Raw genomic sequence first — 27,309 nt, forward strand, 5'->3', positions numbered from 1 at the left:
TAGCTTTAGATCTTTTATTTTCTATCTACAAATATATTGTAATGTTTATATAAAAATGATAACATCAACCAATAGAAATTAACATTATTACAGTGCAGAAGAATATAGGATACTTTTCGTTTAATTGGTGCAAGAAAATTAAGAAAAAAAATTCTTTTTACTTCTATTTTTATTGCTTTTTTTATTTATTTTATTTCACTATTTTTTTTATTTATTTTATTTCACTATGTCCATTTTGCTCAGCGTTTAAAAAAAAAATTGAAAAAAAGTTTGTGGAGGTCTACATTTTTTGACGACTTTTCGTTTGAGGCCCGGCTAACCTAAAAGTACCAAATATAGTTTCAACTTTAGCATACTATATTTCAGATATGAGTGCAGTTTTTGCTAGTTTTAAGGTATCACCGTTTTTATAGATACAATTTCTGGAAATGAAGCAAATGCTGCAAGTGTGCGATGATCATCCCAAGACACTATTTTTAGTATTATAAAGTGTGAAGATTCTGGTTTTTATTCTGGCTTTCAAATCAGGAAAATTTCTAAAATAACCATGACATGAATTTTTCAAGTAATTTAGAATGATGTATTTATCATCCAATCTTCATAGAAGAAAATTCTCAAGCATCAAAATGTCGCATAGTGTTTTAGAGTTTTTGCTTCCTCGAAATCGTATTATTTCTATATGTTTGTCTTCAAAAGTACTTCTGTGATACAATCTAAGAAACATAACATAAAAGACCATTTCAGGTTAGGAAATATTAGGTATTTTTCCTAATATTTCAGCACTGTTGAAATTCTTAGAAATCGTAAATTTATCAAGCAAAATTATTCATATAAAAGCTTTTTATAATGATATTGAAAACTTCATCACTGTATCTCATATGATGCACGGTTCAGAGACCTAGGGTTTTTTTAAGTGGAGCAAAATTTAATTGTGATTTTCCACTGCAAGTTTGTACTATGCCTGTGTTTTTAATGTACTAGTTTAATCACTCAGGAATAGATGGCGACGTAATGCATTTTAAATCATTTCGTTTAAACATTTTTGCACTGTTTCTGATTCATTTCAGAAATGTAAATAAAATATTTATAGCAAAAAAATTGATATTTTAACGTTGCATAGAGTTATAGAACGTTTCTGGAATATTATAAGTTTCTTATACTTCTATAAATATTTTAAATATGTAGTATTCATTGTATTTTTGTCAAGATTCGCACAGTGGGCAAAAAATACAGATAGTTTCTGTGATGTTACTATGCGAAAAATTATATTGAGAAGCGTATATATCATTCTAAACTTGAAAGACGTTACATTTCAAAAAATTAATTCCTGTCTATTATACCCTTGAAATTTTGGACAGTGATAACATATATTTTTAAATGTTTAGCGAATTCCACAAAGCACCAGAATAATTACTTTCATATCTAAATTAAAACCTAAAACTAAAACAAATTAAAAAAAATTTCGGGAAGGTTATTTGTTGTATATGGTATTTTTCATCGCGAATAATTACAAGGTTAAAATATTTCGATTTGTAATTGCAGTAATAGAAATAATTTTTACAGTACCACAATAAAACTGAGTATTGAATGTTATTTGATACAAAATGCTAATTTTTATATTTCTATGAAGTTACAGTTCGTTAAATAATTTAAAAAAGCAGAAAACTATTTAAAAAAATGTAGCTAAAATTATTACAAATACAATGTTAAAAATAAACATGTTAGAAAAATGCGCTGAATATCTGCATGAGTTTTCGATGTTTATGATCGTCAGAAGTGCATAAATGAAAGATATCACATCTGGAATCAACCTGCAAAAGAAAGCATTCTATGAAACATTATTGTATTACAACATTAACAAACAAACCAATTTTGGGTAGGAAAACAGGTGCTACTTTTTCTTAAAATCCAAACATTGAGATCGGGAGATTGGGTTCTATAGGTCTGCTTTTGAATTCTATAATTTTTCTAGGAAATTTCAATTCAAACTGCTGGAAAATTTCTGAATACTACAAATTTTTAAGCCTGTCCATAAATATTTTCAGATCATCAATGACAGATAGAATCTTTTGAAGATATTTACATTATACATTTCAGACCTACAAAAGTTAAGTAATTTAAATTATTTTTTTTCTTTGACTTTGGATTAATACATTTTCAAAAAATAACGTCTTGAAACGTAGAACGTCTTGTGACGTCTTGAAACGTGTGACGTCTTGAAACGTAGGTAGGATATGATGGTCAATCCAATGACAAACATCTATTGAGACAGTTTGAAATGTTGTGGCGTTTAACAGAGTCAATCCAGTAAGAAAAAGCATTTGACCAATGGATAACCAGTGATCGTAATAAGACGATCACAACTTTTTTGTTGATTTTTTTTTTCATTTAAAATCTTGTAAGCAAATAAACTTTAGAATAAAGCAAAATTAACTTGACTAGCGTCTGATTAGAAATTACGATATCCAATTGTAAATGACGATTTAAGAAGACGATTATGACGATTTAATTATGACGCTTTAAGAAGATTTTCTTTGAAAAGAGAGCATTTTGTTATTTTTATTTTCATTTGGTAAAATGTGTAATTAACGTAGGAAAATAATATATTTCAAGGTATCATGCATATGATACCTTGATTCAAGTATGATATAGATGATACTTTATCAAGTATTCAAGCATCATATATATGATAGGTTAGCATCTTGAAGACCCCGCTTCAGATCGATAGTTATCAGTTTGTCTTGGAAGTAAAAGGTGGCCGTTGCAAAATGCTGACAACATTGCCATCAAGATTCCGTTAGTTACAAAATTATGGAGGCAGCCCTCTATGCTAGAGCTTCAATTTACTTTTAGAAACTTAAAATAAAGATAATAATACCCTGAATAATATTTATAACTCACAATGTCAAGTTTTACTCTAGTAGAATCCTAATTGGCTATTAAGTCTCAAACTTAAATAAAAATGGTTTACGAAAATATTTTTCTACTTTTTTGTTAAAAAATTATGCATTATTTTTTACACTAAAGCATTTTTAAAAATTTATGGAAGTAAAATACACCCGTTTAAGTATTAAGATTGAGACACTATAAATAGTTTAAGCTAATTCGTAACGAAACTAATAAAAAAAGCTTTAAAATTTCAATAGAAAACAAAAAAGAGGAGAATAAAATTTTAAAATTAATATTGATTTCTATTCCTATTGATTTACACGCACTAATTTGTAATTCTGGAACATACTAACTTGACTGATTCTTTGAGTTTAATTTATACTAACTAATAAGCATATAAGTAAGTTTTCCAAAATATGAAGATGGCTTAATACGTCAGAGTTCTCAGACACAAAAATTTCAGCTGAAATACATTTTCTGATATCAACACCGAAAGAAATCAAAAGAAACATTCATTTGATGTAAAACAATTTCCACCAGTTTAGAAAATGTTTTCCGCTTAGAATGCATAAGCACTTTAACTATTAATTTATGAATCACAACTAACGCAATCCTCAAAGTTATATCGCTTAAAACTTACTATCCATCAAATCTCACATTTTTGAAACATATCTTTCTTTTCAAATAAATAAAGACAGGCAACTTAGCCATTTAATCAATAAGATTTATTTTAGTAAAAAGAAATCCCACCATTTAATAGTAGCAATAAAAATATTTTTGTTTTCATCTCAAATAATACAAGGTAATTTTTTACAAGCATAATATGTAGCTGATACTTGAAAATATTCACTTAGGTTAAATCAAGATAATATTCCGACAACTCCTCCATAAAAGCACTTTTAATATTTTTTTTTTCATGACCCGCCTGGGGAATGACCTTTCGTCATACAGGCATCTGAGGGGTAGATTTGTTCACCACTTTTTCAGAGGAACCATATTAGGTGGGCCAACGTTGCCCCCACAATAAGGACAGATAGTTCAGAGAATGAAAAAACATCCATGCCTTACCCGGGATTCGAACCCAGAACCCTTCTGATGCAAGGTCAGTTCTCAGACCCCTACGCAGGCCCGTCAGCTTCAACTTCCATATAAAAATGCGAATTTCTGTCTTTGTGGCAAGAAATAGCAAAAAAAGATGCGGCAAGATATATTTAGTTGAAATCAGATATACTTTGATTTATTTAAGAGTACTTACTCTCTTCTTTAACTGGTTCTTCATCAGCACTACTCTCTTCTTTAAGTGGTTCCTCATCAGCACAATTATATGTTGGGCAACATTCTCCAGTATTGAAACTTCCAGGGCAGTGGTCATAGTCATTGTTAGGTGGATTTGGACAGATCTTATGAATGCAAGTAAAGATTGGAGGTGCTTGACACGTGCAGGTCACACAATGCGTTGGATGATTTATATCCAGAATCTGTCCAAGCTTGTAATGTAATCCTTTGAATTCACATGCTGTGCCACTTTCTAAAAATGTCAGCAATATTTAAAGTTTACTTTAATCTTTGATAGACGTTTAATAATATTATTCTGTTTATTTTCAAAAAGAAAAAAAAATCTTTAAAAACTTCAAAAATTTGTTACTTACCGATATCATCTTGAGTCGCAAGTGGCTCAGTGGTGTTTTTATATCCTTCTTCTTCAGTCCCTGTAGAAGTAAAAAAACTTTTCTGTTAATTTTGAGTATTAACGTATAAACCAAGTTATTCGGGAAGTAAAAGTCCTATTTCGTACAAAACATAAATAATTAACGGATTTTTTCCGATTTTTTGTATTTAATGCCTTACAGTTTCTTCCTTATCCTGTAGAGTTCATATATATAATATTTTGCCTTTACGTACTAGAAGTTTTGCAAGCATAAGTTGTAGAAGTTGCTGTTGTTGGAGCCTTATTCCACTTGACAATACCAGCTAGCCTAATTAAGGCAGAAAGGTGCGCTTCTTCTTATTTTACAGTGGCGCCATCTATGTGCAAGAATTTGACTTTTACCACAGACATACGTCACATCCCGTTTTAAAGAAAGTATTCTTTCATACATTCGCAGATCGTAATTTTGACCTAAACCAGAAAATGATCTATCTTCGATCTAGTACCTTTTAGTTATTGATTTGTTAAGGGAACTTGGAGGACTTTGTGATCCCAACATATTTATCATGCACCAGTGTTCGGTCGGAAAGATTAGAATTTATGATATCTCAAGCATAGGCCTAACACCCAACCAGCCAGGCTATTCCAGCCTAGTTGTAGAAGAAATTATCAGTGAAAAAATTATCAGTGAAAGAACTATCGTGAAAAAATTATCAGGCTTGAACTCTGCTTTTTTCGCCTTCTCATCTATGGCGAAACACTTGCCAATGAGAAATTCCATTAGGTAGATCTCCTTCAGACTCTTTAGGTAGATTTCTTAAGTTGAGGAACTAGGTTTTAAGTCTGGGTGGTACAGTGGATGGTCAATCAGTTACCCTCCAAACGGTTTTATCAGATTTTTGAAACGGAGAGTATAGCAGAATTAGGTCTGGCAGCAACAAGACTCCAGTTGTCAGAAGGTCATGTCGTTTCGTCTTTATTGCCGAGTCATATGTAAAACTAATCACTGACTACATTTCATAGTCTGTAGGCTGATTAGTTATTTTAAAATTAAAAATTCAGTGTTTTCTTTAAAATCAAACTATAAGTATTATGTTTATTAAAAACAAAAATTTAGTTTTTTAATAACAATTCAATTTTGAACATTTTCCTCACTTTCCCGACTAGCACTACCATCGTGAAAGTTATTCATTTCGTTGTATTATTATTTAGCATGAGTAAATCACGCTGTTTAGTTGATTTTTGGTAGACAAGGAGTCAATATAGTTAGTCCAAACTTTGTTTGATTAAAAACCATCTATCCAATCCATGTAATTTGAATTCTCTTCCTCTTCTGTTACCGTATTTTTCTAAAGACTGAGGTTCAGTAGAAACGATGATCGTCCAGCAAGGACATTTAATAGTTTTTAAATTATATTTCTTTTAAATCATATTTTTTTTAATTAAATTTCCATCTAATTAAAATGTAAGAATTGATTAAATTTTTAAACTAGTCTCCTTCGCTGACCACCTTTTTGTTGAAGCCGGTATACATGTTGTACTAGTAGCGCCACCTACATTAATTAGAAAAAAAAGTTACTTCTTTAGTTGGTTTCATTATTGCGTCTACAGAGATGGACCAATGCGCAGTATATAACAAACGCACTAATTATTAATCCGCAATTCATTCTTTTAGTTGTCATTTATTTAAATTCCGATCAACATTATTTCTACGAGCTCGTAAATAAGAACCACGCAAACCCACAAACGCCAATCAAAGACAAAATATTAATACTTTTTGTTTGTCAAATCTGCTTATTTCGGGAAAACTGTTCCCATTGCTTAACATCCTTGTCTAGATTATCTCTTTAAAAATGTTGGGGATACATTTGAGCTGTAAATGTGGAAATCAAAACTCGTTCAATCCTTTGATTCTTTCAAAATAATCAAAATAAATTTCGGTTTTGCTTAACAAATGATCAGTTTTTGCTTTTCATGCTAAAAATTCATTTAACCCCTTAACATATATTTCAGAAAAATGGACCAAACATTTTAATTTTTTTTGACTGTTTAATTTTGCTCTTTATGGTAATATAAAAGTTAGAAAATAGTTTTTATTGTAAAAATAAAATGTTAAATGCAATAACTACTGTATTTATAATTTTTACATACACATAAAAGAGTAATGGATTGCATACACATCTTATTCAATTAGAGCAAATTAAACAAAATTTTGAAGCTAAATTTAATATTACTATAATAATATAACATAAAAACATAACAATATTATTTTCAATACATAAATTTTACAAAACTTTTACAGTATGGTATATCCCAAAAACCCCACCCATATTTCCCTCCCTCGACTGAAGTCATAATCTAAAACTAGGATGACCAATGCCATCTATTAGGAAAATAGTGAATTAAGTATCCTAAAGAGGAAACGAACTCAGCTGGGGCTTCACAAAATAGAAACGTTTATTTTCCTTCAGCCCAAAGTCAGTTCGCGCATCACAAATACTGCATTTAGTAGTTGCCCGAACAGAAATCGGGCGGTACTGGCAAGGGATTAATAAAAAGTTATGTTTCAATGGGGAAAAGTAAACATCTAAAAATTAAAAAGAAAGAAAGAAAAAAAACTAAAAGTCCTTTTAAACATATCGATTTTCATAAATATATAATTAGATTTTTTATGTTCTTATCGAGACCTTCAATGACTATTTCAAAAGAATCTTTCATAAAGAACATTTCATAAACTGTTTCCATTATAATCTCTATATTAATAAAATATGATTATCTATATTAATATGTATACTCATCTTTACAACACAAATAACAATAATAATAGTAAAATATTTTAGCAAAAATATAAAAGCTCACCACAATGATATTCTATAGGACAACAAGTGGCTTCGTGATATATTGGTATACACCCTTCTTCTAGCTCCTTTCGGTCTAAGTCCAAAGCACAATCAATAGTTGAACAACTTTTTCCTCCAATGCCGCTCCATTCTTTGTTGCATATACAGATTTGGCATGGATCTTCTTCTGGATATATTTGTTCTCCGTAATGATAAATCTTACCATTGTAATCACAAACATTTTCTTAAAAAATGAAGAAAATTCATTTTGAGACAAATAAAAAATATCATAAAAATAGAACATGCATGGATATAAAATGTACAAAGCAGCCGTATTTTCAAACACATTTTAAAATATATCATGTTTTTAAGCCCGGGTAAAATGAAAAAAAAAAATTGAACATTTGATAAACAAACTAAGAGGCGAAGACGAAAAGGGCATCAGTTATCTTTTTGATATTTGTAACTTAATGAAATATACTTTTTGCTTCTGTAATATATAAAAAGTTCACTAAAAATATTTAGTAAACTTAACGATTTTTTAATAAACTTCGCAAAATTTAAGATATATTTTTATCGTAATATTTCCGAAGTATTATTTTGTAAAAGTTTCGCACTCAACTCCAACTTTCTGTGTATGCTAAAAAATCAAAGGGCCAACGCTTATTTAATGTAACAAACTTGTACTAAAAGACTGTTTTTGTACTATAAGTCTGATTTTTGCGCTAACTATAAGACTTAAAAACTGGAAATTATTACGGTGCGCAAAAAAATGTTCAGAAAGTAAGATAGAATAAAAAAATTAGCATTCAATTATTAACTTGAGAATTATTAATTGTTAAACGCGTAGGTAAATAAAAAACGAAACCATTTCAAGTACTAAAAGAGCTTTTTTGTAAACTTCAAATTAGTTTTTGTCTTTCAAAGTTCTTATTTGGTTAGAAGTTATAAAATATATAAGTGCGTTTTCGTGAATTCCGTTTCTAGTTTTTTTTTTTTTTTTTTGCTTTAAATGCTGATTATTTATCCATTATTGTATTTTTTACTTGTATTTTTGTAATATATTTTTTCGAACACTAGATCTTTATTCTTTTATTTTATAAGCTCGCTCTCAAGTAGATGTCAGTGAAAAGTTTAAAAAAAAAAGAGGCTACATGTTGTCAGATATAAATCTTAACATTACAATTGAAATTTTTAAAAAGAAAGGAAAAATGTAATAAAGAGCAATCAAAACAGTTCCCGATTTGAATTGTTATAAGTGTTGCCAACGTGTAAAATTACTTCTCATTTATTTCTTCTCATTGAATCACTCAATCACAGTGTTTGCTAGACTTATTGAGAAGCCTCACAAATATCACACCATCATATTGTTTGTTTCTATTGTTTACATTTATTAAACTTGTTTGTTATTAAATATTATTTTATTCGATGCACCATTCTTTACTGGGGCATTCTGCAATAGCCAGGTACGTATTGAAATCGTACATAAAAATAAATTTGCACTATGTTTCTACAGAGAGGAAATCAAAATTCAATGTGTTTTTGCTAAACTACGCGCTTTTACATACTTCGCTGTGCCGGAATTTAAACTAATTATAATTAATTTAATTAATACTAATTATAAACTAATTAAAATATTATTTTGCATTTTTATTTATATCAAAATTCCTGTTTATTTGAAAAAGTAGAGAATTTTTTTAAAAAAATACATTCAAATATTGGTTTGTTTGTAATTGTGATTGGAAAAGTGTTATACCTTTGTCGTTGGCTTCATCTGTTACTATAAATAAATAAATAAAAATTAGATTGAATATTATCTTTAAAATAATTAGACTAATATTTTACTTTTATACACTATAAAAAATTCCAGATCAAGCTATGATGAAAAGTGCTGCCAATTTGGATGCATCATCCGCAAATTTTATTTTACCTTACAATCTATTTTTGCCGTATAGTAGTTCATCGCAATTTTTACTGTAATATTCATTTGATTTCAATGATTCACTGATTTTACTGCAAACATTACGGTAAAAATTACGACCTATCAGATATTTGTTCCGCAAAATTTATAGTAAAAGAATTGACACCCTGCTGCCAGTTCCACTTTTTACTGCAATTTGCCGTGTCCAAAAAAGTGTAGAACTAAGTAACGTTTCAATGCACAGAAATTAAAAGATATGGAATGAATGCAGATTGCAGAAATAATATTTCAATTTTTTTTTAATTAAAAAATACTATTTTAATAAGAGAATATTATTTGCATTAAATATATATCATATTCTGAAAAAAATTTCTGTTGAAAAAGTATTCTACTGAAAATCCTATAAAATATTTTTAAAAGATATAATTTCAATAGAAATTTTTTTGATAAAATATTCCTTTTTCAGAATTTTTTTAATGTATAACTTAAACTTTATATCTTGAATAAGATGCGTTTATATTTTAAGTATGTCGTAAAGCAATTTTTTTTTTAAAATTACGTAAGAATTGAATTGAAAACCAATTTTTTAACCTATGAGTCCAAATACTCGAATACTATGTTCAAATATGCCTTAAATTTTGAAGAAAAAAAACTATCATATATATTCATTTTAATGCACAAAGAGTTCATAATGTTTCTTACAATTTTTCCTAAATTTTTGCATGGAGTTAAAGTTATAATCTTCAAATAAAATCTTGCAATTATTTACTTAACTACATTAATTTATTTTCTTTGTAATGTAAATAAGGCAGTAAATATAAATCTAAAAGGTTGCCTCCTTTTATTATAAAAAAAAATTCATCACATGAGTTCATATTTTTTTAATTAAAATGTATTAAATTTTAGATTTTAGTTTTACACATCTTACGAACTATCTGCAGAATAATTCATTGCTTATGAAGTATATATTAAAATGTTAACTATTACTTATACTTCTATACGAGGTATTAACAACCTTAGTAAACTTTATTAATAAAAAATTTCTGATATAGTATCAGATTTTTTTATAAAACTTTTTAAATTTTAATATTTCAAATTTTGATGAACAATATGGCTTGACAGCTAGTATCATGTTAAAATCTTACATGGAGAAAAATAATTCTTGTTAATTACTTCACTGTATGGTAATGATATTTCTGATGAAAAAAAAGACATAATTATGGTTAATGAAACCAAAATATGCGATAATTTAAACCATTTGATATTTTTTCCGTTCATATGCTAGCAGTTCACCGAAAAACTCTGATTTTCAAAATTATAGTTCTTATTATCACACATTTAGTAAAAAATACAAAACTGAGAATTAAACTAAATTGATTAAATGGTTTTTATGCTATGCTCTAAGGTATCATGATAAAATTGCCAAGTTTTACCACATTTTCTAGATTTTTTCTCATTTTATTATTGTTATATTTTATAGTTTCTTTTACCAAAGCACTTCGGTAAAAAAAATTTGAGATTTTTGGTGTCCCCATAAAGCTGGAAACACGATAACTGTTATCATAATCTGGCAATTTTGACCATAGTTTTTTTTTTCTTAGTGTACGACGTTACCTAAATTGTTATTTCAATCGTGAAATTTTATCATTGACTCAACAGAATTGAGTTAGAAAAAATCTCAAAGATTTTAGGAAAATTTACTAAATTTCTCTTTACTATTCATACTTTTAAATTCCATTTCGATTAGGATTTTGAATACTTACTAATTTGGAAAATAATTATAGAATTCCTATTTCTTAGTTAAATAACAAATTTCTTGGCGCTAAACTAATTGTTTTTCACGTGATTTCTAAGTAAATAAATATTTTCCCAGATTGCTATCAGCCTAACGGCAAACAGTTGTGTTTGCAGTTGTGTTTTCTTTTGACTGACCCAATAAGGTTAAATGGTTAATCATTATTCTTACAGAGCCGAAATGTTACAATACCCAATACCAATACTAGCTTTTTAAGGAAAAACCTAAACTAAAAATATATAATTTCTTGGCTGGGCTAAATATGGCTGGGTGGCGCAGTTGGTTTGTCGTCGGCGTTCAGAGCCCAAGTCTGCGGGTTCGATCCCCGGCCCAGACACCGGATTTTCGGGATGGGATGCAGAAAATCCTCAACGGCCATGTCGTATGATTATGCGGCATGTAAAAGATCCCTGGAGTGCCTTATTGGCTCTTGGCATTTCCGACAAAATTAAATTCCTAGTGCACTTTAGCATCTGAATAGAGTCTCGGTGCTGCCATCTAGTGTGGCAGAAACTAGACGTCCAATTTAACATGACCAACGGTATCTCACTCATTGTGGTGGTCCTGAAAGAGTAGATACCACCTCTGTAGAACGCACTATGTCTGCTCATCTGCAAGACCGATTGTGCAGCTCATTGGAAATAAAAAAAAAGTTTTTAAAGGATAAACCGATAAACCTAATCTAAAAATATATAATTTCTTAGCTTTTATTGCAAGCTGAACTGTTTCTGAACTTTTTTCCTATTGTATGCTAAGATTCTCAAACGACTCTCATGGCGAACCTTATTGCTCATGAACTAGCATAGATAAATTTACCATTGTTTCAAGCTTTCATGGTTTATTTGATAATCATTAAATAGCCTTGTTGTGGTTTTTGGATTATTGGTTGGTGCCACATTAAAATCAACCTTACTGCAATTGCTCTCTGGGTTTAACCTTAATTAAAAATATTTAATAAAATATGATAATGACAGATAATGATAATCTAAAATTATTTTAAACTTAAAATTAAAATTTAAATTCAACTCTAAAAAGTTTTCATTGCATTAAATAGATATATTTATGTTAGTATACTATATTTCTTACTCTTAAGTAAGCAATAGTTTTTCAGTGAGAACGGTGGGTGCTATTAAACGCATAGAGACAGCTAAATAAATGAATCATTTTAATTATACACAAAAATATATTATTCGTGATATATTTATTTTACGTAGCTCGTACAAATTCGCTTGGTACTTGCATGAATCCACATGTAACCAACCCTGTGCTATCTACTGTATTTTGTGAACTGTAACCTATAAACTTCACCCATAAACTGCAAATTTATTTCTAATTTTATTAACTTCCGATACTTATTTGTTTAACAATGATTTTTTTTTTGGTTATAAGTTGAAGCAAACATCTATTAATGCACTAAAGATAAAACTAAAAAAAAATATGAGAAGAAAAAATACTTGCAACATTTTGTTCCAATTGAGCAGCATGTATTAGCTTCGTACGTATTATAGCAAGTGCTGTTCAATTCCAATTCATTATCATTAAAACATTCCACATGAGCACACTCAATTTCAAAGTGTTTATTTGAATCATCCCCAAAACAAGAGCATATTTCACATGGATTACCAACATCAATTTCTTCTCCAATGTGATACACACGTCTGTTGTAAACGCAACCTTTAGATATAGACAAATTTGTTAATCATGTTTAGTTAAAAAACACAATATTGTTTGTATCAGTGCAAAAAGTGTTAATTAATCTCTCTGAACACATTCATTGCACACATATATGGTTTTTCCCTAATGCAAAGTGAGCAATAAACCATTTTCGACCAAAACAGTTAAATAACCCTAAAAAAGATGATATTCAAACTGTTAAGAGAGGGAAAAAACGTTTATTGATTGTTAATTGTGGTGACTCGGTTATAAGTGTGGCTCTAACGGAATCACTCGGTGATGCTACACTGTTAGAAATTTCTTGGTAAAAATGGTTAAATAGCAATTTACTTAATTGTTGTTTTACCATTTTCGACCAAAGCAGTCAAATAACCTGAAAAAAGATGATATTCAAACTGCTAAGAGTGAGAAAAAAGAACGTTTATTGATTGTTTTTCTACAACTAGAATTCTAGCCGAGCCCACTAAGTCCACCTTATGAAGCTATTTAGTTCCGCGCAGCTGATTACATACTATAGCTAAGAGGACTAATCAGTCAATCTTATGACCGACTAAACAAGGGTTCGAATCTCGGCGTTAACACAACAATATTTCTTCCATTCCATCAATACATGGAGAGTTTCCAGTGACCTGCACTCTTCAAGTGACCCTTTAATATTGGAATACGAAACTATCATCAGCACTACATTCACAGAGCTCCAATGTTCATTTAAGTTATATTTTTGTGGTTTAGATACTATGCAAGTTGCAAATGGTTACAAAACTGTATCATATTTACGGTTTTTTAACCGTACTAATAGTAAACGGTTTCAAAACCGTAAAGGCAAAAAATGTTCCGAACCATAAACTTTATTGGTAATCTGATGGACACTGCTATCCGTTATTTTACCATAATTCCAGAATGAAAATTCTAACAGTGTAAGTGATTTTACTTAGTTGTCTGTGTTTAAAAATATTATTAAAAACCAATCTCGGAATTTAAAACTTAAATAACTTGATACATAAACCAATTAATTTTGTATTCATTCATGGTATAATTTATTGTATATTAACCCCAAAATAACAATTCAATCTTATACACAAAAAATCTTGTATACAGCTCCTCTAATAAACATAGACTGATCTAATAACTCGTAACAAAACAACTGTCTTATCTAAATTATTGGCAAAATTTCTTCGAAATCTCAAATGCTTATTACATTAACTGATGTACGTACAGTGCGCAAAGAAGGGAACACCTTTCTATCTTTTGATATAATGATCGGAATATCATTTATTTCAATATAATTATTGAAATATCATCGGATCAAATTACGGTATAAAGTATCGACACTTTGGGTGTACCATCCATGAAGTCCATTTTACCATAAAGTAAATTTTTACCGTATAACGTCATACCGTAAATTTCAGAGTAATATTTATTTAATTAGAGTGATTTAGTGATTTTATAGTAATTATTACTGTAAAACTTACGGCCAATCGAATTTTTTGCTCCGTAACATGATCTGGTAAAAATGGATTATACGGTAAAAAGTACCCGCGACCTTAGTGTCAGTATTCTTTATTATTCTTAATTGTAAATGGTTTTTTTCTAACAATATTATACTATTTATGTTTTCTTTCTAGCTAAAGGTAATTCAGTATTATACATTTGCTGTCTTAAGAATTTTAAGTTAATCTTTGCATTTCAGTAATTCATTGTAAAATAAATTTTAAGTTTCCTCTAAGAAGTTTTATTTTATTTTATGGCTTCGAACAGCCGACCATATTCTGAGTTTACGACAATCAATATTCAACTCTACAGCCTTGTAATTTTGAATCCAATCCAGAAAACAAGGGAACTTCTAGATCAAGTATTGGAACTAAATAGCCGTCGTGGAGACCTTTTTGATGGAATTCACCAGTATTTGCGTTACAGGGAAAGGAAAACTCCCGGTTAGTCTGACGTCAAGGAGATTCTACCCCATGATCCGTTTACCACTGAGGATATTTTATGCCAGCCCACTAGTCGGGGCGATTCGGAAGCAGAATTTATATCAAGTAGACACTGTTAGAATTCAAACCTGGTTCACTTCATTGAGAGACGAACGCTCTATACCCTGAAAAGTTTAAATTTCCTATGCGAAATAATTTAAAGTACTAATTTATTTGTACAGATTTCAATTTTTGTAAAAATAAAATCGATAGATGCTCCTCAAAGCAATCAAGACTTATTTCTCCCAATTTTACCGATCAAAGCCCTTATCCAAAAGAGGATAAGGTGTACTTACGTTGAATAAAAAGCGTTAATGAAGCGCAAATAAATATACAGAAATAGAGATACTATAGTTTCGATGCCATTAAAAAGGAACTTTGTCAATGTCTAAACACCAAATGAGACAAATTAAGAGACAAGCACGTGCAAAGTGATTTATCCAGTAGGAACAGCAAAAGAAACTTGAACCAAAATATAAAAGAAGAAGGTAGATCAGAAATAGATTTTAGGAGATTTTGTGGGAACATTTTCAAACATTAGAAAAGAATAGAATACTAGAAAATCATCAAACTATTAAAGTTTTTCACTGTACTGAAAAATCCCCAAAAATCAAGATTGGTAGATGAAAACCAGAAATGAGTAAATTTACTATTTATTTCAGCTCATGTATTTCAGCTCCATGGGGATTAACTCAAAGTGGAAACTTATTTGCCAAAGTAGTCCTAAACATTCTCTATCGGATTCAAATCTGGAGATCTGACTGGCCAATCCCTCCAATGAATATCCTTACATTCCATAAATTCCTCGGCATGTTGAGGATTATGTGGCCATGCATATGCATTGCTTTTCATTAAAATAAAATCAAAATCAGAGGAATTGTTAAGGAGCAAACACAGGGTTCAAAAAACGCACATCTGCATTCAAACCAGTAACATTACTTCTTTTCAACTCATGGGATAGAGGTTGTGTGGAAATAAATGCCCTGCTGAGACCATTCGCTTTCAAGGATTTCTCAGGTATGAGAGGGCAGGTAGCTAGCGTGTCCTTGGTTGATACTTTGATATGGAGAGCACTGGGGCCTTCGTCACGATCTGATAAATTGGCAATAATGTTGGCAAAAGTTTTATGGTTTGATAAACTCCTCATGATGGATGGACACAATTTCTAATGCCTTTAAAAGAGCCCCTGTTACTATTTTGAGTGCAAAAATGTGCTTTGAATCTCTTGTTTTTATGTTCAATTCTTTTCAAATTAGACACTGGAAATATGCTTTATTTTAACTTTTCGAAGACCATGCATCGATTTATCCGATGAAGTCAGAAATCCGATATCTATTTATCCAATGAAGTCAGAAATCCGATATCTATTTATCCAATGAAATCAGATATCCGATATCTATTTATCCAATGAAGTCAGAAATCCGATATCTATTTATCCAATGAAGTCAGAAATCCGATAATTTATGCGATGAAGTCAGAAATCCGATATCTATTTATCCGATGAAGTCAGAAATCCGATAAACTTAGTGACCGGTAAAATAAGAATATACAACATAAACTTTACTTCCGTACACAATGGAAAAAAAAAGTTTTTATTTTTATTAAACTCCATTAATTTCTTTTTATAACGTATTGAAAAAGGAATATATTTTTTTTCCATTAAACTTTTGACGTAATACTACATATTTTATTACATATTTATAATTGCAATTATTTTGCCCATAAAAAATCAAATTATACAATAGCAGATTTGTAAACAGAAAAATGAATAAAAAACATTCATTGATGATCATAAATTCATTATTTGAAAGCATGTAAAAGCAGTAAAGTCTTATTACAAATGCCATTTAAACATTTGCTTTGATGATTAATTTTCCATTGTTACACTGCTTGAGTTCTACTTTTGTTTCCATTATCCATTATAGAATCAACAAACCACATATAGTTAATTAAATCTAATATTTAATATTATATTGCTCAGATATATTTACTTAAACAACATGTGTTTCATAGACATTTACTACGAGATACTTGTAGAAATCAGAATTACAAACGCAAACTGCGCGATTTTGAGAAACGTAAGAATGTTCTAGAAGTCATTTAACACGAATAATAATTGTATAGATTGGTTCATATTATATTTCTTGAGTTTTATTTTTTACATTTCATTTTAAACCCCATTTTCTAGACTTAAGTGTTAAAATAAGAAACCTCACTCTAAATTTACGATGAGTATTAAATGGGTTTAATGGATTTCAGATTGTTTTCTTTAACACAGCGGCCTAAAAAAATGAAGGAATGAGATTTTGAAAAATTGTATTGCTCGTGAAAGATTTAGTAAGGAAAATTTGCAGTTCGTTGAAAAGTTATATAGCACGCATGCTGAAAAATAAATGCTAACGAATATTTTTGATATTTTGATTGTCGTGCAGAAAAGTTCGATCGGAAATCGTCACACCCCTCTCCCAAGTAATAAGAAAAAAAATTATTTTTGTAGACAAGAATGAAAAAGTTGCAGGTCTTCGCTCGTCTAGTTTTCTTATTTTTTACTTTATATCCGTCTCTGAACAGCCAACCTAGTTTTTGGGTTTACGACTACTAATGTTCAACTCCGTAGACTTGTAATTTTGAACCAATCCACAAGACAAGGAAACTCCTAGATCAGTACCCCCAGAGGTTTGATTGGTTAAGGGAACATGGAGGACTTTGTGACTCGAAAGATTTAGCATGTATCAGTCACCATTTACAACACGGGGAATCTTGGGGCTGGCGAGATCGAACCCACGACCTTTTGGACATGGGCCCAGTGCACTTCCAACCAGGTTGTCCCGGTCTGCTCGTCTAGTTTTAGACGGAATGGTCAAATAAGTGAAATTTAACATTAATATTTCCTATCATTTCTGATGAATATATCTCCTACGCTAAAACGAAAATCAGTTCCAGACAATGATATTAAAAGAGATATTAAAACCCATGCGATAAAAAAGCTAAAAACTACAATTTCAAACGAAAGTTGCACACTGCAGCAGAAATTTCGCAAGGAAATTCAAACCAATAGCAAATTTTAAAGAAGAAAACAATTAAAATTATGAAAAATATGAAAAATACAGTAATGACAACCGAAGCTGACCTCGTCAGGGGGTACCAGATGCGGAAAACATAAAAATTCAAAACCTTTTCTGTCGAGAAAGCACGACAGATGTCTAAAATTTGCTCTCTCTGTACCCCAAAAGTATTGCAAGAAGGCCAAGAAGAGAGGAAAAGAGAATACAAAGTACAAAAAGGAAATACAAAAGTAAAATATATAAATCGGCAAATACATCCAGGCAATGGCTCTAACAGTTTAACTATGTGTATAGATTTGTACTATAATTTTACTTACAAAACCTTATAAACCCATTAACGCATTTGACATTACATTCTAAACTAGCCCATAGAGGGACAAGGCCTACTGTGCCCATCTAAGTTTTCTTGACCTTTGGGTTCTAGGGTGCAGGAACAGATGTTCCGGTTGGGAGGTCAGCCCAACGAGACCCACTCACAATTTATCGACCCACTGAAGGGAGGAGAGGCTGCGTCGACATTGCCCGGTCCGAGGAATGAACCACTCAGCCATCAGGCGTCAAATTACTATCTAGACAAATGAAATATTTTTTTCGTTTATATATTTTTTGTGCTTTCTTTGAACGGCATCAAACAAGAGTCAATAAGATTAATAATTCAGAAGTTGAAAGAGTTTTAAGTATATATGATACCATTTTTAACTTGTACTTTCGTATTTATCTTTTTTTTCTATACTATATATCCCACCTAGTATAATTTCGTTTAATACTATTCTAATTTAAAATAACACAAGAAACAGTACCGCTTTTGACTAGATAGAGGCAAGATATTAATGTCAGAAGTGTAAATACATAGAAGTCAAAAATGCTACTTTTTATACCTAAAAATTCTTATAATTACTGAACTAATCGGCAAATTTACTCGCGTTTGGTCTCATTCAATTCAACGTAATAAATAGAAAGAAGACAATACTTCACTTCACTTATCTAGATAGCAAAGTCAGATACGTAAATAGGTACAATTTAAACATAATATGTTTTGTACATAAAATTAGTTTAACTTCTAAACTATCGTCTCGAACTTGGTCTCAACCGATTCATCGTCAGAAGAAAAAAAATACCTCATTTATCTAGATCAGTGTTTCCCAACGTGGGGCCCACGCCCCACTGGGGGGCATTTTGGTTGTCAAGGAGGGCAATTCGAAAATGGACTCGACCCGAGTTTAACCCTTTTGCTCCGGGCCATTTAAATGCAATGCTAGATTTCGTTGGCAAAATTGAAAGTAAAAAGCAAATTCTTAAATAATTGCGGCCAATAAATATTATAAATTCGTTTGACGAGACCAAAATTTCAACTAGATTTTTCGCGTCGTGAAGTTAACTTCCCTGCGGCAGACGGCAGGCACCGCGTGGATCCCCGCACGCTTTAAAATTTTGCTAAACAATGCAGTTGTTCGCATCTGAAGAATAAACGAAATGAGTGAAGATATTAAAAAACAACTTGTTGAAAAGCTGAAAACAAGAAAATTTTCAATGCAAATGGATGAATCAACTTTGATAGACAGTGTGGCAGTATTGATAACTTACGTAAGATATATTGATAAAGGGCATTTTGCTGAATAAATGTAGTTCAGTAAAAGATTAGAAAGCACCACTACCTCCAAAGATATATATATAATAAGCTAAAAAACTACTTAGATTTCAATAATATACCAATGAAAAATACAACATCTTGTGCTGCAGATGGTGCTTCGAATATGATGGGCAAGAAAAATGGTTGCTTAAAATTGATGAAAGATGAGAATCCTGAAATGATTCTTGTGCATTGTGTTATTCACAGGGAAAAGTTGGTAGCAAAAGACATCTCGCCTGTTCTAAATGAAGTACTACATATCAGTAATAAAGGGTATCAATGCTATTAAAGCTAATGCCAAATGTGAGCGTCTCTTCAAGCTATTTTGTGAAGAACAAAAGGCAGACCATGTGAGACTTTTACTTCACACTGAAGTAAGATGGCTCTCAAAAGGGAACTGCTTGAAAAGATTTATGGAACTGTTTAATACTCTTAGTGATTTTTTAAGCGACAAACCTGAAATGAAGTATCTGTTAACTGTCGATGGTAAAGCATTTTAACACTAGATTGCCTAAGGAAATCATTTTGACTGCTTTTAATTTCAATTAGAAAAACAATGATGTATATAATGACACAATTTCTTAGAATTTTGTGCAACATATAATTTTTTTATTGTTAATATTTACTAATAACTTGTTATATAACTGTAAATAATATAAAAATTGTTATTATATAATATTTACTAATAACTTGTTATATAACTGTAAATAATATAAAAATTGTTATAATATAAAAATTGTTATTTACGCATTCACAATGCAGTCATTTTTACTGCTTTTGGGCAATATAGGTATAATATTAATTTTCCGTCCTTCTAGTGTTAAGTTATTTAGCCGATATCTTTGAAAAACTAAATATATCAAATAAACGACCTCAAGGGACAAATAAAACTCTTGTTGATGCGAAAGCGACGATATTTGGTTTCATTACCTTTATTGAGTTATGTCAGAAATATATTAACAACAAAAACTTTAAATAGTTTCATTGGCTGCAAAACATGAAGTAAATGATACCGCTTTACTTGTCATCTAAAAATTCTCTTGACTGATTTAAAAGAAAGATTTTCTGATTTAAAATAAATTGATTTTCCAACATGGATGAGTCTCGCAGTGGACTGACTGATCGTTAAGACACGGTTCCCAGAAGATCACCGAAGTCAAGCATCGCTGGCTGCGGTCAGTGTGCGGGTGGGAGACCACTTGGATCAGTCTGCGTAGAGACCGAGGGTGTGCGGTATGGGTCCTCGTTAAACTGTTCTGCCTTTAAAGTGCTCGACTTCGCGTGCAGGTCGTTGGGCCACCGAAGGGGGGGTGCCATCCCCTCTGCAGAGGATCAAAATTGTGATGGCCTGTCTTCGGATCATCCTCAGGGATGCTTCCCAGACTGTCGCCAATAGCCCATTGTGCAGCTCTTGTGTGACGTAAATTAACTACAACAACCAACATGAATGATGCAGCCAATGTTAGTGAATTTGTCTGATATATCAAATATGCAGTATCAGGAAGAACTCGCTGAATGATGAGTCAGTTAAAACTTTATTTAATATAAAACGAGTGATGACATGGCTTTGCCCGAAATAGAAATATACCCGAATTCAACCAAATGTGCAAGAAAACTATTGTTACCGCTTCCATCTTCATATTTAGCTTAATGTGGATTTAGTGCAGTAAATAATTTACTGGTAAAAAAAGATATCGTCTGGATGTAACACAACAAGGAGACTTAAGCTAACAAAATCGAAACCTAACATGAAATCTCTGTTCAGCAAGCATCAAGCGCAAGGATCTCACTAAATTAAAACATTTAATTACTATAGAAAAATCCTTCTTAAAATTATTTCGAATATGAATTTTTCATTATATGTTTTGAAAATTTACTTACTGTGTTTCGTTAACAATTTCCTAGTGATTTATTCCCAAAACCTATCATTTAAGTTTCTTAAGTGAACAATTCAATTTTTTAATATTAAAAATTATGTTTATGTTACATAGGGGGGCATAAGATTTTTAGAAAGGCTTAGGTGGGGCATGGCACAAAAAAGGTTGGGTAACACTGATCTAGATAGTAATATTCATACTTTCTCCACTTTCTGCTCCTTTCCCCTCGTCCTTTCAAGTTTCGACGAACGAGGTCATGCATCTTTTTACCACTTAGTAGACTTAAAGAACTTCACAGTTTTTTCTTGAGTTAAACTTTTTTTGCCAGGTTTAAGACCAATTTTTACTGTGCTAAAAGCATTCTTTTGTCAATATTCTTAACTGATTCCTCACTCACTCAGTAGATACGAGTTAAAAAAACTAAAATATGTTTTATTTTAATATGATGTTGAGTCCTAATTTTATATCTACAAGAGACTCTCTTTATTTTTTAAAAAAGCTATTCATTCATTCGTAAGTCTTACATTTTATACTTCATGTTTTGCAAATTGTAGACTTTTTTAAAAGTCAACAATTTGCAAATTAGACAATTAGATCTTGTTATTTAGATTTTGCACGGAATAAAAATAATTCATCTAAGTTTTAACGAAACTAGTATACACTTACCCACAAAGCATAGCGTTGATAAACAAAAATGAAAAATAATTTTAAAATAAAAAGGGCACTAAATTGTAAATCTCTGCGTTAATCGAACGAAACTTCAGTCTATCGTAAATTGTCTATTTATATTGGCAAATTTAATGCAAATATCAACTGCAAAATCCCAGCAGATCACCGAAGTCAAGCATTACTGGCTACGGTCAGTGTGCGGGTGGGTGACCACTTGGATCAGCCTGCGTAGGGACCGAGGGTGTGCGGTATGGGTCCTCGTTAAACTGTTCTACCATAAAGCGCTCGACTTCGCGTGCAGGTCGTCGGGCTACCGAAGCGGGGGTGCCATCCCCTCTGCAGAGGATCAAAATTGCGATGGCATGTCGTCAGATCATCCTCAGGGATGTTTCCCAGACCGTCGCCAATAGCCCATTGTGCAGCTCTAGTGCGACGTTAATGAACAACAACAACAACTGCAAAATTCATGTGTTTTAGTTTTCTAAATTTAATTGGTACACTAAAACATTGGTGTTTAGTTATGTAAAAAAGAAAATTTGAATTCATTTTTTATGAATACTTCATAATATTATATGCAACTTACCATTAGCAAGAATTTTTTCCTCTTTTGGACATTTGTAAAACGAAGGACAACTAGTGTCGTTTTTGTAGACGGGTGTGCAATCTTTCACTTCATAATGTTGCAAAAATCGTTTTTCACAAGTCAAATTAGTGGTCTGGTTTTCGACTATATTGGAATAATGGAGAAAGTAAGATTCTCACGAGATAATATTAATTATTTACATTATTGGCATAAATTCATATTTTACTGATATTAATGGAACGTTTAAAATTTAATTTGGGAGAAAATTTCGCGGTCGAAATCTCCCCGGATAAAATCTTACGTATCGCGTGAACAAAATATATCGTGGACATAATATCACGATATGTTCAGCTACCGAATCGATTTTTCTAACTTCAAAAGTGTTTCTGAAATTCCTCCATACATCGATTAAGGATTATATTGAAAGGAAATAAGTTGTTATTAGGATTGTTAAAATTTTTGTATGCCTTGCATAGCAACATTAATTGCCAAACTATTTTAAATATCGACATAAACGTTCTTATTCAAGCTTTTATAGAAATTTGTGCTGCATTTTAGAAAACTGAATCGAGTTTTTCAATGCATCTTTTTCATTTATGCTTTTTTTTTCCTTTTTTTTTCAAGCGAGATAGATTTAGTTCACGCGATATTTTGTCCTTGCGATAGTTTTTTCGTGTGAGATTTTGTCCCGCGATATTCTGACCTCGAGATTTTGCTTGAACTCCCAAAATGTTGCGCTTTTCTTATAAACGATCTGGCGTTCTCTGTTAACGCGTAGGTTGTAAGTAAATATTTCGCCTCTGGAAGTTCTTCGTTGGTTCTTTCTCGAAAATGCATGAAAGGGAATCACCTCACATGTTGGTCATGATCGATTTAAACAAAAGTATTATAAATCAGTGTACAGGAAGACGTTAGTAATGACATTAAAGCAGGATTGCGGCTGGAAAAAGAGAGAAGTTGAAAGACATATATTAAAAACGCTTTCAAGATTCAACTTACAGTTAAATCTGTTTTGATGTTTATTGCATTCACCTACCTTTATTCAAATTTGCCAGATTTTTATAGCGTTTTTTTCCTACTATCGCATTTCTAGTCGTCACATCGCTTTTCTACTATCGCATTTCTAGCTTAAATATTAATTTGCGACCCCAATCTGTATATTTTTATGTTTTCATTTTTGGAAAGGATTCCAAAAATACATATCAAGAGTGGTTCTTAATGAACACCCTACACACTTACTAACAGGTCAAAACAGCCTTGACTTTGTCTCTGAAGCAATATTTCCTTAAAAGTGAATTAACTCCAAAATTTTATTGCATTCAGAGACACTACTCCTATTCTTTTTATTATGTGTTCCCAGAATATTATTTTCCTTAATATCACGTATTTTGTTTCATTTCAAAGACTAATAAAACATTTAAAACACGATTAAGCTTGTGTCTGTTTAAAATCTCCTGAGATACGTTACTCCCTCCTGGTATGGATTGGGACCCTTGGTCCCCATTCATGGTAAGCTCAACGCCTATGCCTACTGCACTATTTTGGATGACAATGTGCTTCCTACGTTGTGGCAGTTTTACGGGGTGGACCCCTGTTACTTCCAGGACGACAATGCCAGGTGTCATGTTGCGAAGGTCACCAAGGCTAGGTATGGTACCAATGGGGTTCATCGAACGGACTGGCCTGCCTAGAGCCCAGACCTGAATTCTATCGAGAACCTCTGGGACGAGTTGGATCGCCGAATTAAGGGGAGTACTGCCCGTCCAAAATCGTTGAAGGAACTTACATGTCTTCTCCAAGCCGAGTGGAAGAAAATACCACTAGCCGTCCCACAAGGACTTGTGGAAAGTATGCCCCGGAGGGTTCACGCTGTAATTGCCTCTCGTGGAGGCTCTACCAACTATTGATTGTGAATAAAGTCTGTTTTTCTTTTCAATCACACGTGTCCAAATACTTATTGGTAGATAGTGTATTACGTAAAATATGCAGCATAGTAGTATATCATTAAAGAAAAGTTCCTTTTTTAAATTGGTGTCGATGATTCATTTTGAAATAAAAAATGAAAAACTAGATATCTAGTTTAGTTATATAAAAATGAATTTTATTTCTTAAAAATGCTAAAAATTTTGTCTACAGTTTGCAGGGTATTTGTAAATCAAAGAAAAATCAGACTCAACATGCAACAAAAATTGTTAGAATTGAATGCGGATGATGGTAGGAAGTTAATTTAAAAGTATTGTAATATAATTTGAATGTTATGTAATTTCGGGTGTTCTTTAATCAACATCCCAAAATATTATCATTAGTGACATTAAAAATGTATACACAAGAGGAATCGAAAATAAATATGTTAGCGAGAAAAGAACAAAAACACCATCGAAATACAAGGTAAAATGAAAGGTCTCCTCTGGCCACAGGGGAAATTTTTTTTTTTTGTTAATTGCCACTTATTTCACCGAAATTTCACCACATTTGCTCCAAATAACTTGCATTCTACTTCCTGAGTTATTAATAACACGGAAACGAGGATGTATTGGACAACCTGTCAAATTTGCAGTTTGTGACGTAGCTAAGTTAGCTGTTAATCGATCCTAAAGCCAAATAGCAAAGCATCCTCATAAAGGTCTTTTTCTTACTTTGAATATAAACATGCAGTAAAATCCACCGGAAAACCCTGGGCTAACATCTAAAATAGTTGGAAGAAATTTTGTCACATTCCTCGTAAGAAGGCTGTGGCAAACTTCAGACTCTCAACAGGCCATGACTGCTTGGCAGAGCACCTCAACAGAATAGGTATCCTTCCATCTAGTGAGTGCCAAATCTGCAATTCGGGAACCATGAACTCAGACCACTTGCTTATACGCCCTTTACTGGACAAACAATCTCAAGAGCGGGGTGATCTCTGTAAACTTTACTGGGATGCCAGAGATCACATGAACTCCCTGTAAAGACTGCTCCTCATTCTTCACTGTATATATATTTATTTATTTATTTTTTTTATATTTTTTTTCTTACTTTAATTTTATCTATGTGTTCTTTTTGTGTTAATATGCGTTTGCCATGTGTTTTCTTTGTTTGTTATTGTAATTTTGTTCCTTTTTACTCCTTGTTTATGTCCATTTAAAGTTGAACATTGTATATGGATTAATATTTCCAATAAAGCCATGTGTAACAACATAATCGAAAACCGGTTCTGAAGTGTGAGAAGAGGTTTTTCCCTTTCTCAAGCATACACAAAGTAGAGCCTGCTACTTAATAGAAGCCGGTTGAGCATTACGGAGATAATCTTACTTATGAGGCAAACATAAGCAATTACACCGAAACAGTTAAGATTCTCCGCCCCGTTCGTGCTATGTATTCCTGGTAGTTCAGGTTGTTTAAGCTGGCTTGAAATTTCAGAGGAACTGATTTTGGTTATCAAAGGTTTCATTCAAGTTCACATAAATTTATATCTTTTTTTTTTAAATTTATTTATGCCCGATAATATTTCAAAGTAATCTCATTAACACAATTTTATCATCATGAGTACAATTATTTCCGATTTATTTTGAAATGAATAAATTCTACGTTTGTTAATAAACATAAATTTTATATTGCAGTATTGGTTCAAATACTCGAACCTTAAATTTTATTAATTGAAATAGTTATAAGCAATAACGAAATTTTACATAAATCTAAATACAGTGTGTGTACCATTATTTGAGAAATGTTTTACAGTTCTAATAGGTTTTCTTTAATAGTTTAGCACTTTTAATTTTGAAAAAGTGGTCTGCATTAAAAATACTTTGAAATATGTTTAATTACACTAAAGAAGAAGGGATAAACGATATTAAAACCAGTTTAATTGCCTGGTGAAACTTCTAATAGTAGCTTTCCAGCTTGTCTCCGTTAATTTTAGCAGTCAAGCTGTTTTTTACATCATTTTTGAGCTGGATTCTGTAAATATGCATAAGAACTATCATAGAAGAACAAATTATATATGAACTTGTATTCTCATATATGCTTAAAGTGTAGTCTTACTTTTTGATAATACAATCCGTTAACTCTACGAAGGAATGCGGAATTTTAAAAATATTCAATGTACTTGTACTATTTTTAACTTTTCAAAAATTCAATTTTGATTTCTCAAATTTATAAAAATCAATATTCACCAGTAATAAATATAAAAAATTTCAAATATATTCATAACATTTACCTCCTATAACGATTCCAAAAAGTCCACTGAGGATCAACAACAGCACCCTCATGCTTATAATGTAATTAGAACATTAGTAGAAACTCCACAATATTCAGCAACTTTTCGGATACTATCTTTCACATAAAATAAGGTCATAAAACATTTTGTAACCACGGATCATGCAAACAAATATGTTTTATTACCTATCTATAATACGAAACAACTGCTTATTCTATTTACCTAGTTTAATTTAGGAACTCAAAATCTGTTTTTTATTTGGAACAAATGCGGTCTTTTTACTTTTCTCTTTTCATAAAATAGACTCTTGTTCGTGAAAATTCAGAATAATTTTAACTAGATTAATTATAGGGTTATAAAAAAAAATCAAGAATTATTTTTCTTTTACAAAATCATTGCAGCAACATTTATTTTTAAATGCTACCTGCAACAAAACGTACACACAGAAATTTAGAAAAGACCTCAGAAAAATAAATCAATTAGTGTTTAAAGGAAGAATAAATATATTCAAATAAAATAATATATTTGGCAATAAAATGATATAAAAACA

General features: G+C 31.2%; 1 protein-coding gene across 1 annotated transcript; it reads right to left on the bottom strand.

Moving 5' to 3' along the window:
• LOC107455610 (kielin/chordin-like protein) lies at nt 1-26,901 on the bottom strand. The gene is made up of 8 exons (XM_016073234.4): nt 26,760-26,901; nt 22,565-22,708; nt 12,552-12,767; nt 9,134-9,157; nt 7,397-7,621; nt 4,539-4,598; nt 4,145-4,417; nt 1-1,811 (listed from the first exon to the last, which is right to left on the bottom strand). The coding sequence occupies exons 1-8, from the start codon at nt 26,809-26,811 to the stop codon at nt 1,807-1,809; spliced, it is 999 nt and encodes a 332-aa protein (XP_015928720.2). The 5' UTR covers nt 26,812-26,901; the 3' UTR covers nt 1-1,806.
• Between the last annotated feature and the right edge of the window lie 408 nt (nt 26,902-27,309).

Source organism: Parasteatoda tepidariorum, chromosome 7 (genome assembly GCF_982258835.1).
Source record: "Parasteatoda tepidariorum strain Cologne lab strain chromosome 7, Ptep-v5.0, whole genome shotgun sequence".
In the NCBI taxonomy this organism is placed as follows: Eukaryota; Metazoa; Arthropoda; class Arachnida; order Araneae; family Theridiidae; genus Parasteatoda; species Parasteatoda tepidariorum.

Bases quoted from the DNA above. Each gene is read 5' to 3' on its own strand.
- LOC107455610 (XM_016073234.4), bottom strand. From the start codon at position 26,811: ATGAGGGTGCTGTTGTTGATCCTCAGTGGACTTTTTGGAATCGTTATA. The intron at 7,622-9,133 runs GTATAACACTTT...TCATTTTTTAAG, and splicing joins AGATGAAGCCAACGACAAAG to AAAATGTTTGTGATTACAAT. The intron at 4,599-7,396 runs GTGAGCTTTTAT...TTACTTCTACAG, and splicing joins TCCTATAGAATATCATTGTG to GGACTGAAGAAGAAGGATAT.